This window comes from Wyeomyia smithii, chromosome 1 (genome assembly GCF_029784165.1).
Source record: "Wyeomyia smithii strain HCP4-BCI-WySm-NY-G18 chromosome 1, ASM2978416v1, whole genome shotgun sequence".
Taxonomy (NCBI): Eukaryota; Metazoa; Arthropoda; class Insecta; order Diptera; family Culicidae; genus Wyeomyia; species Wyeomyia smithii.
The window spans coordinates 24,234,166-24,246,306 of NC_073694.1; the positions used below are offsets into that span (position 1 = coordinate 24,234,166).

General features: G+C 33.8%; 1 protein-coding gene across 3 annotated transcripts in view; it reads left to right on the forward strand.

Moving 5' to 3' along the window:
• The window catches only part of LOC129717900 (uncharacterized), a 201,648-nt gene that overhangs the window by 143,237 nt on the left and 46,270 nt on the right, over positions 1–12,141 (forward strand). For all 3 annotated transcript variants that reach the window (XM_055668169.1, XM_055668170.1, XM_055668168.1), the window contains one exon: positions 5,527–5,856. In XM_055668169.1, coding sequence (XP_055524144.1) covers positions 5,527–5,856 — 330 coding nt within the window. The remainder of the gene's footprint in view (positions 1–5,526; positions 5,857–12,141) is intronic.

Sequence of the window (12,141 nt, forward strand, 5' to 3'; positions counted from 1 at the left end):
ATGTTCAATATATTCCATTCCCATGTTTGCGTTTTTCGTTTTTTTAAGCTTGACTGAAATTAAAAAAAAAATCTGACTTGGTTCGAAAACCAAGCGTATTTAAGTCTCTCAAGTTTTTACGCACTTCCGACGTGACTGAAAGCACCAAAATTTACAGGAATGGATAAAAGGCTTTCATTCTTACCAGTTGAGCCTGAAATAATGTTTGTTGGTTTAATTGATCATTTTTCTACACAGGTTTGACCCGAAACCTAAACTGAAAATATATGAAAGATATCTTTTAAACCGTTCCTATGAATTTTGGTGCCCTTAATCAGCCCAGAAGGGCGTAAAGTTTTCAGAGACTCCAATGAAACTTTCCCGTAAGCAAACGTGGAAGCGACGAACCCGGCGAATAAATTCTCTGCGGCCTTTTGAAACACTTTCGCAAGGGGCACCAAAATTCTCAAAAATGGATTAAAAGCTGTAATCTCTCATACTTTTCCTGTTTGAGCTCTAGAGCAAAACCTGTGTCGACCAGTGTTAAAATTTCAACATGATTGTGGAATTGTTACGAAATAACTCTAAAGAAAAGCTAGAACATTTCAGATATGAATCCAACATCATTTTAAAAACTTTTAAAACAATTCTTTAATATTTTAGGGTTAGAAAATACAATAAAAGGTGACTTTCAAATGTTTCTAAACTTTAATTCTAATTTTTTTTAATAGGGGGGATGTTTTGTGATTTGTCGGAATTTATATTGTGTGTTCTGCCACAAACGGTGACATATTACCACTATTACATATGTTTTTTTTTTAATTTTATTTCATTAAAAGATTGTAATTGCTTCCGCAGTTAGGTGAATATAATTGTGGGAAAATTGTAAACCTACTTGTCAAGTAAAAGTACCAGACTAGTCGTGAATTCAGTATATAAGTTGACTTCTGTGTATTCTCGAGTTTCTGTAATGCAATGGGAGTTCCCCAAGGCAGTAACTTGGACCCGCTATTGTTTACACTATTTTCAACCACGTTGCTCGAAATTGCGTTTGGGTTGCAAACTCATTTACCCCGACGACTTGAAAATAGATTTAGTGAATCAAACAAGACTTTACTAATTTCATCATTTTACATTTTTCTTACCCTTTATCGTTCATAAGGAGTCACGCACAGAATCAACCAAACGAATACAGAAATAAAAACAAGTGGTTAAAATTTAAAATAAATGATGGCAATACCTATAGTTGTCACTTACCGTTTAGGTTAAAACCGTTGGTGGAATTATAGTTGCCACTGCCCATTTTCGGTCGAGAACGATCTTGGCTGCAACAATTGGTGGCAATATAATTGCCACTAACCGATAAGGAATTATATGTTATTTTTAAATTTTTCCCATTTAATTGTACTCGTTATTTTTTCTATATTCTACATTATTTTTTTAAACATTTTTCTTATTATTCTACATTCTTAACATTACACAGCTTTATATTTCATAGCCTCTTTTGTTTTCGTTACCTGAGTATTTGCGTTTCATCTCTATTCTCGCTTAATGGCGGTTTCAAGTTGATTCGTAATAATTGTTAATTTACTTTTTAATCTACGCTTTACTCTTGCTTTAGCCTTTTTGTTAATTGTTAATAACGTTGTATGTCGGTTTTGTTTTTGTTGAGTCTTTTCATACGTATTCAAGCAACCTTGTTATTATTATTATAAATATTTGTATATTTGGGAGTAGTTTTAACTGCGATTTTTTAAATTTCACTTTAAAGGTTAGTTTAGATTTTCTTGTTTGAAGACTTCTCCAACGAAGTTTTGATATATATGATTAATATTATGCACTTCCAATCTTATTTTTCTAAGTTTTAAACATTTTGAACACTCAAAGTTTATTTACCACAAGTTTGTCCTGCAGCTCTAACTTAAAAAAAAAACAAGTAAGACTATAACTTATAACAGTTCTTGTGAATTTTCGTTTTCCGAAAATGTTTCAGACATGAAAAGCTTTTGTTTCAGACATCTTTTGTTTCAGCTTTTGTATCGAGTTCAGCGTAGATTTTTGCCATTAGGGCGTGGCCATTCAGCTTAGAGAAAGAGGAACAAACCAAAACACTTTGTTGAGTCGAAATATGTAGACAGTGGAATTTATTTCGTCCATGTTATTGTTATCCGTGCTCAGGAAGCAAGCCAATAACGAAGGAAGTATATGGGAAAGCTTGACCTTGGAACCCATTGAGCAGTAAAGCAACATGTATCAAATTATATCAAAAAATTGTTACACATTTTATCTATCCACCGACATATAAATGACTAAGATGCATTAAGTCGTTCGCTTGCTATAATCGTTTGAAAACTGACGCAACATATGCCAGTTTCATTTTCAATTTCACAAAATGTAATCTAGTATAGAAAACAAAGACGTAGTCCTACGTCAAAACAATGAACCCAAACAAATCTAAAAGTTTAAAGATTAAAAACATCGAAAAAGTGAAAATTTCTAAAAACAAACCAAACACGACGAAGAAAAATCCAAATGTCGAACAAAATATTTGAAAAAGATGAAGGTACCATAAGACTAGAAAAAAGAGAAAAATGTATAAAAAGCATCTAAGCAAAGCGAGTAAAATTTAAAAAGTAGTCAACAAAAAATTTCAAGAAAGCAAAAAAAACTGGCTTGACTGTTTAGTCGAAAACATTTCTAAATATTAAAGCAGGAATAAAAAACAAAGAAATTGGTCAAACAAATCAAAAACTCGAAAATGTTTAGAATATTTTAGTAAAGGGGGCAATAAATCTAATTTAACGAGGATGCGAAAGATAAACGAGAAAAGCAGGTGTGACTTAAACTTAGAAAAAAATTACCTCGTCCAGACGGGACTCAAACCCGCGGTTTAGAAAAAAATCAATGATTTAAGCAAACCAGAAATAAAACGTAGTAAAACTAAAAAGTCACAGAAGCACTGAGCTTCTGTGGAAAAAGTCGCAGAAGTAAAAAAAGACAGAGAGTGAAAACAAGTTCGAAACTCGAAACAGTATAGGTAAAGGGAAAAATGGAATAAACAAAAAAAATAGTTGAAAATGAGCAAAAGTTGAAGAATAATAGAATAAATTTGAAAAAAAAAACTAAAAACGTTGTTTAAAAAAAGTAAAGATTTACAGTATGAATAACGTGAGAATAGCTTCTGAAAATTCGAAAATTCAACGCACTAAACTAACATAACTGTACAAAAAATTCGAAAGGTAAAAAAGGAAAGTAAATAAGATATCAGAGAAATCCAAAAGTCGATGAAAAAATGAAACAAAATTAAAAACGACAGAAAGAAAACAAAACGTGTAAACAAAATTAAATTTTCGACAGATTTATGATAATTATTTGTTAGTATATTATTTACAAAACTGACTATTTAGATATTTTAGGGAAGTTGAACATCTCTTAATATTTATTTTTATTTTAAACAAGCATGAGCTAACCCAGCAACTTCGTTCCGCCTATTTTTTCTTTATTTCAATAATTTTAAACATCCTAAATTGATTCCGATGATTTGATGTTTCGAAAATTACGATAGACTATCTTGTATTAATATGTTTTTGTCAATAAATTTTATCTAAAACCAAATAGATTCAAAATTGCATCTTTGGACAATTTTTGGCTTCTGTACGTCATCCCGATCATTTAAACTGGTTTCAGGAAAAAAAGGTTGATATATGTTCTTTATTTGTATGGGACACCTCATCCTTCTCGAGTAAGGAAGGGTGTCAAACCATCATAGAAACATAGAAACATGTCATACCCACCGAATATCTCCACCTGTCAAAATTAGTTCGATTTGCTTGATTAGTTCTCAAGTTGTACAGAAATTTGTGTTTTCTTTTGCATGGTAGCCCTCTCTTCCAGAAGGGAAGGGGGTCTCTAAATATCCTCGTCACATTGTTCGGCCCTAAAAACCGCTAAATATAGATTTTCACGCCGATCGGTGCAGTAATCTTTTATCTATAAAAATCAGACAGACAGAACTGCGCTTTCGTATGTTATGTGTCTTGTTTTTTTTATTGACATTTTTGTCATATGCCTTTTTGCTTGGACAGTGTTTCCATCTTTTTAACACCTTTTAACATATTTTTACCATTTTTTATAGTTTCCTGAAAAATCTTTCACATTTTTGATACTATTATATATTTTTTTATATTGATGCATAATTGTATTTCTTGGATATTTGTTTAGATTACTAGGCTAATATAACAACAACTTCATTGTTCTGATGTATTTAACAGCTGTGGCTTTCTCGGTAGTTTCTAGTTTGCATATTTATGTTTTCTTATTCATTTATTTTTTATGTTATTTTACGTTCACCTTTTCTATCAGTTTCATGATTTTTACTTTCTTATTGCTGATTGCGTTTTTTGCATGGTCTGTTTTATTTACATATTTTTACTTTTTGTACAAATTTTCATTTGGCACATTTTTCCTATATTTGGTATTAACATTTTATGATATTTTTTCATGTTTTTTTTTACTTTCACTTCATTTCAATTCAGCTGTATCGTCCTATTTTATATTTGTTACTTGAATTTTTGTATTTCATTCCGAAAACGATTTTCGCCTTATATTTGCTTTCTATTTTTCGCTAGATAATTTTGGTTCTATCTTTTCAGTTCATATAAACGGGTTTTGGATTCGTTTTCAACCCTTATTTATGTTCTTGTAGTACTTTATGCGCAGTTTCATATTACTTTATTTGTGTGTGTTTTTTTTTATTTTACCCTTGTTTGTGTTTTGTTACTATTACTAGATTGAAATTGTATTTCGCCATAAGAATTTTTGTCGGATGCATTTTTGTCAGCTGCTTTTCTCATTTCGCTCTAATCCATATGTTGAAATGCTTTATTTTCAGTTGTGACATTCTTTATACATCGATAACATTTGTGACATTTTGACACGTTTTACTCTTTTAGATCTCATATCGATCATTTTAAGCTATTTTCCATTCCTCTTTAATTATCTGTATTTAATCTACCCGAAAGTACTGATTTTTTTCAATCAGGTTTTTCGTGTGCTCAGCTCTAATTAACTAAAGGAACGAAAAATGTCAAAGTTCAACACTCGATAGTGGAAATTCGAATTTTATATTTGAACCCGAAAAATAGAAAACGAAAAATGTGATCAAATACAACAGAAACGTATTGTAAATTTTACCACAGTTTTAACACTCCTAGGCTAACATATGAAAGCCTCTCCCAGGCAGCGCAATTCTATCCCTAACTCAAAACAAAACCTCAGATGTATACATAAATCACTCCTTGCAGCCTAATTCGGTATTAATGAAATTCGATCCCCGAACGGCAAGAGCTCGAATCCAACCTAAAAACTAGAATCATTATTAGGTCCTTCTATGAATTGGCGCGCAACTCTTTGTGTCTTTCTACTTTGGCTTTCCTCCGTTGGTAGATGCAATATTTTCCGATGGCAATCCCTGCCCAAGAAATTTTGCCCGCTTACACAGTCGAACGAATCCATTAAAATTTCAAATCCTTTTGCTCTCGCCCACAGATCGGCCCGAGTTGGGTACGACTCAGCTTACACTGCCTCTGCTACGGTCAGAAGCGAATCTTCCGTCGAACGCCACCGGTAGTAACAGTAGCGGCAGCACTACGGCCGACACCGGCTGCGATCAGGGCTACGGAAGCGAACGGTCCCCGGAGGATGAATTGCCGCCGCCGCTGCTACTGATGCACGAAGCCCAGTACAACGAGATTCTCGCTTCGTCCCAGCAGCCCCCAGTCAGTGCCATCGAACCGAACGACCTTCAGCGCTACTGGAACTACGAGAAGGCGGCCACAAGTTTGATTGCCAGCGGTGAATACAGCTTCATTACTAAAGGTATGTTTTATTTTTCTTCTTCTGTTTGACTTCTTTTGCTGCTGGTCTATACGTAACACAGACCCTTGAAGCGATGACAGTAAATCTCGTTTTTATCGTCAACACAAAGCTCTTCGAAAGGAAGAAAGTTGATTTGAATTGCAAAAATTCCCGAGAACTGACTCCGAAAGACCACGTGTTGTGACAAATGTTTACCCTCTTGTGGCTCTCGGCACCCAGGGAATCGTCCCAAAAGGAAGCAATTGTAGCAACATAATGGAACCAATCCAGCATCCTTCAGATGACAGCAGCAGACACAATATTTGACAAAGATATTCCCGACCTTCTGCTTCTGGCTCACCCTGGTACTGATAACAATTTGAAACTAACATGGCCTGGTTCTAGACCTAGAGTGTGGCCCCATTCGGAGAAGAAACTCGATCGAAAAACCGGTCGAGAAGTGCAGATTCATTTCACTGCCATCGTTCGGAACTAGACAGGCAGAAAATTCGCCTCACTTCGTAACCGAGGCCATGGGAAACTACCTTCTCTTTGCTTTCTCTTGGATGAGATGAGAAGTAGTCAGAAAAAAGGCTAAGGAGTTCAATTGTTTGGCCTTTTCCTGTCCCGTTCTAAGAAGGAAGAGGGCGGTCTTCGGTTTGCTGCCACCACAAAAGAAATAAAATGATAGTTGAGTGCGTTTTAGAAAAAAAGGAAAAAACCTACCGATCTGTCCAATTTTCGTGTTGTTGAAATGTTGAGTTTTTCTATCCTTGCTAGCAGAACTTTTCACAGACCGATGGCAATGACTATGACGTTGCATAAGCGACAACCACAGGACAGCCGGAAATTAGGAACGAGAACAATAGGGGGAAAAGATCCAGTACACCCGCATGTGAATAGATGTTTTTGTGCTGGTCACTTTGCTGCTTTACTCTTCACTGCAGATGAAATGAGAAACTTGCTTTGACTTACTGCTTCTGCCAGGCCGGAAGTGCATGTTGTCTGCCGAGATTAAAAGGTCAAAAGTCGACACTCATCTGAACATATTCAGATGTGGTTGTGAAGTTATTCTGGGATTTGATTCATTTACGTTGGTCCTCTTGAGAAGGATGTCATCTTGGCAGAATTTAACTGATCATTTCTCTTTGCTTGAGTTTCGATAACCATGCGCCTCCATTGTATGACTTTCAATGGAGGCGCCGTATGATTTGATGTTTTAGAAAAACATGAAGATATTTACTGCCAAAATTTTCCACAATTTTAAATCTTTCAATCTTCAAATCCATTTTCCCTAAAATTTCAAATCTTTTAATCTTTTGATTTATAAATCTTATAAGCCTAAAACCCACACTTTAAATCTTGAATCCCTAAATTATAGAATCTCATGGTTTTTTTTTTGTCTTTGGTTATTTTCCGTCGGTCTAGGTCCGCCAATGTTGTGCAAATCACCAATGTTCGGGAAGGCCTCTACCTTGATCCTACGATATTGTAAAACCATCAATTCTTGAATTCCTAAAAATCTGCAATTTTTAAGTGTTAATGTTTAAACCATATAAACTGAAGATCTTAATCTTTTGAATTATAAAACTCTAAATCTTCAAAACCATGAAATCTTCAAGTTCAAGTTTTTTCAATGGTTTAAAATTCTAACTTTTTGTGATTTTCAAATGTTGAAGCTCCACCGTCCATAAGATCTGAAATTGTAAGATTAAAAAATACTGAAACCTCAAACTCCCAAAATTCCGAAACCTTAATATGATGAAGTACTGAAATTTGAAATATCCCTTGTTCTTCAAATTCAAACATCCTGGAATCTGAATTGTTCAATCCTTAAAAATTTTCAAAATCTGAAAATTATAGAGTCCTACAAACATCTAACTCTAAAGCATAAAATATCAAAATCCCGAAGAAGTAATGAGGTTCTTGGTTTCTCAAAACGTAAATCTTGAAATTACAAAATGCTGAAACCCCAAAACACTAAAATATTTTTATCCTAAAATCCTACAATCTTAAAATCCCAATCACCTAAAATTTTGAAATACTAAAAATCATGAAATCTAAAAAGTCCCCAGAAATTTCTAAATTTCTGAAATTCTAGAATCCTACAAACATATAACTCTAAAACCATAACATTCTCAAATCAAGCGTTTTAGGGTTTAAGTAGTGAGTAATGCATAACTTCTCAAAATCCAAATCTTCAAATTACAAAATGCTTTAATCCTAAAAATCAAAAATATTCTGATCTTAAAAGCCTAGAAAAAAAGTTGAATGCAGGTTTATGTTATTCGAATTCTGGAGCTTAGAATCCGAGATTTCAAAAACCTTGAAATCTTACAATATATTACATGTAATTCCTAAATTTCAAATGTTCTTTTTGACCTTTTAGACCTTAAAACATCAGACTTCTTAAGTCCATTAAAATGAAAAATTCTTAATTCTGATGCAACACTTTATGTTTGAAAGCATAACATCACTGAACATTAATAAATACAGAGGCCATGAGATTCTGGATTCCTAAGATCCTTAATCTTGAAATCCTAGAATTCTAAAACTCTTTGGTTGCAAAATTTTTAAATTTTCAATTCGAAATTTCAGGATTTCAATAAATCCAAACTTCTAAAATAACAAAGTCTCGTAACATCTCGAGATTCGTAAATCGAAATTCCTAGAATCACCTAATCCCAAAAACCTTGAAATTACAAAATCTCAAAACCTTAGCATTAAAATGCTTCAATCCTGACTTTTAAGTTTTAAAATTTCAAAGCCACCAAACAATACTTTGCATTAATGCATTTTTTTTAAAGGTGGCTGGGAAATCTGCAAACAGACACCTGAGCAGAGAACTCAGGGTGTGGGGATGAGACTAGGGGAGAGATGCTGGGGTAGTTACACTCGCCCAGGCACCTACTGATCCCTGTCCCGACCCACTAAAACCCCTCCAGTCTCCAGCCCTGGTCTTCCCGGAACGACGGTTAAGTATTACGTCGGGGAGTAAATGCATACCGTATGAAAAGTGTGCAAGCGGTACCGAATAGCTATTCAGAAAGGCCGATACGTCCTGCGGTGGTGTAACGGAAACGCACCTGACGAAGATTAGAAGTTGTGGGTTCGAATCCCACCTGTTGAATTATATTTTTCGAAAATCTCTAATTGACTATTTCCCATATTCAGCACATTTTTCTGTCGTCAAAGTTAATAGCTTCTAGAGTCTCGAACTCCTTCGTTTTTTCTTCACTTTCAAATCACTAGAATTCCAACATACTAAAATGCTATCTTAAATTTCTTAGGTCGAAAAATCTCAAAGCCCAAAGCAGCAAAACCCTGAACCCTCTTAATCCTAAAAAACCTAGAAATGCTTATATTCTTAAATACCAATTTTCGAAAAAAATTACAGTACAAAAAACCTCGCACTCTAAATCCCTGCAACCCAAAATTTATCTAAATACTATGATTCAAAGTCTATGAAATCCCCAATCTTAAATACTGATTTCTAAATATTCCAAAATTCCCAAATCTGAGAATTTATTTAACTTCAAGAATCTGAAAGTCCTAAAAGATCGTTGAATTTTGAAATCTCCAAATCTTTTAAGATCAGAAATCATTAAGCAATAAATCTTTTCTATCCGAGTGATGTTCATTCCTGAAATACTTAAATCATAAAATCTTCAAACCTCAAAGTCCTGGAAATTTGAAATACGTTCATCCTTCCATCTAAAAGGCTGAATGATCAAGTGCTCTTAAGTTACATATTGCTTAAACTTGAAATATTCAGAATGTTCCAACAAATGATGTCAAGTATCAATATAAAAAACTAACAATCCTAAAACCCTTGGAATTCTAAAATTTTGAAATCTTCTAACCTGGAATTCTCAAAATATTAAATTCTACAACCCGACAATACTTACCTTACCTGTCAGCTCCAGGCTAAAGTGTCCGTTGCTGTTCGCGAAGTCATCTCCATTCAATTCGATCCATGGCTGCAGCTCGCCAGCCATGTCGTCTGCGGAGACCTCGTAGGTCGTCTTCCACTTGATCGAGGCACCTCGTTCCAGTCGGGTCGTTATCAGGAACCATTTTCACCGGGTTGTCGTTCGACATCCTAACGACATGCCCAGCCCACCGTAGTCTCCCGATTTTCGCCGTTTGAACATTGAGTGGTTCCCCGGCAGCCGATGCAACTCGTGGTTCATCTGCCTCCGCCATGATCCATTTTCCATCTGCACTCCACCACAGATGGTAAGCAGTACCTTCCGTTCGAAAACCCCAAGGGCGCGTTGGTCCTTCACGTGCATGGGCCAGATTTCGTGGACGTAGAGAACCCGACAATCCTAAACTAATAAAATTCTAACATCCTAAAATTCTTGAATCCAAGAACCCTGAAACCATCAAATTGCAAAATCTTGAGAACCTGAGCGCTATTAAAAATCCTCAAATCGTAAATTCCCAAAACCATGTAATGTTTAAAATATAAAATCTTTATTTAATATAAAGATTCCAACCTCCAAAATTCAAAAATCTTCTAATTCTGACCATACTCCTTACTAAAAGCCTTATATTCCAATTTCTATAATTTTTTAACAAATGAAAATCTGAGAATTGACAATTCCCAATTTAAAAGCTTCTGTAATCTTTAAATCTTAACATTTTAATAACCAAAACTTTTGAACCCGTAATATTGTGATATGCTCAAATCCAATGATCTTCGAAGCGGCGAATTTCAAAATCTTCAAAAGTCATAAAAAGCATGAAAACAACAAATCCGAACATCAAACAATCTTCGAATCTTCAAATTATTGACTCTCAAATTCTGAAAATCCCTAAATACAGTGTTTTTTCGATTTTATCACGGTCAAAAAAAGTTTCACCGTGAATTTGTCGAAACCATGAATAAAAAAAATGGATTTTTTTGCGTTGGATTTTTGATATTTTAAGTAAAATGATGCACCTTCATAGTTCAATAGAATATAAATTCAACATACAAAGAAATAAACAAAAAAAAGTTAATTCATAATATTTTTCCCCATGGCATTTTCGCGAACTTTTTCACGGCAATTTTACATGCAATATCAATATGATTTGTACTGCCCATTCTTTAGCAGAGTTAGGAGAGCCTAATACTTATTTACGTAAAATTGCTAGATTATATATTTTTTAAAACCACATTCTATGAGCACCGAACTGTAGGGCTATTCGAGCTATTAACAAGAATTCTCTTTCAACAATTCGAATCATAAGAAAATTTTGCCATCGAAAAAGCACTGTACTTATATCTTTGGTGTCTGAAATCCTATGATTCTCAAACGATGTTAATCCTCAAATTAATCTGTTGAAGGGTTCAAAGTTATTTGCTGGCAAGGATTTGATGACAATTTTGTGAAGGCAAGTTCTTATGGCAATTTTTTGAAGGCTATTTTATGATGGCCAATAAATGGTGGAAATTTATTGATAGCAATTTTCTGATTCTGATTTATGACAATTTATTGGCGTCAATTATTTGATGGAATTTTTTTATGGTATTTTTTATGGCAATTTTGTGGAAGCATTTTTTTAATGGCATTTGTTATGGTGATCTTCCAATGACAACTTTAAAAGGGCAATTTTTTATGACATTTTTATGGCAATTTTCTGATGGTAATTTTTTGATGGCAACTATTTTATGGCAATTTTTTATGGCAATTATTTGATGGTAATTTTTCGGTGGCAATATTTTAGTGGCAAGTTTTCGATGGCCTGTAAATGATGGACATTTATTGATAGCAAATTTTTTATAGCAGTTTTTTATGCCAACTCATTGGTGGCAATTATTTGATGGAATTTTTTTGGTTAACATCTGATGACAGCTTCTGAAGGACAATTTTTTATGACATTTCTATTGGAATTTTTTAAGGTAATTTTTAAAAGGTAATTTTCTGATAATAACTTTTTGATGGCATTTATTTGATACCATTTTTTACAGCAATTATTCGATAGCAATTTTTGAAAGGCAATTTTTTAGAGCAAATTTTATCTGACAATTTTTGGTGACAATTGTTTGATTCAAATTCTCTTATGGCAATTTTTATTGCATTTTTATTTGGTGGTAATTTTGAATGGCAACTTGTTGATGGCAACTCGTAAAACAATTTTGTGAAGGTAATTTGAGGATAATTTTCTGATTGCTATTTGCCGATGGCAATTTTTTGGTACAATGTTTTGATGGCAATTTTGTGAGAGCAACTTTTTGAATGGCAATTCTTTGTTAAACTTTTGATAAAAATTTTGTGATGGAAACTTTTTATGTTAATTTTTATGGTAATTATTTGA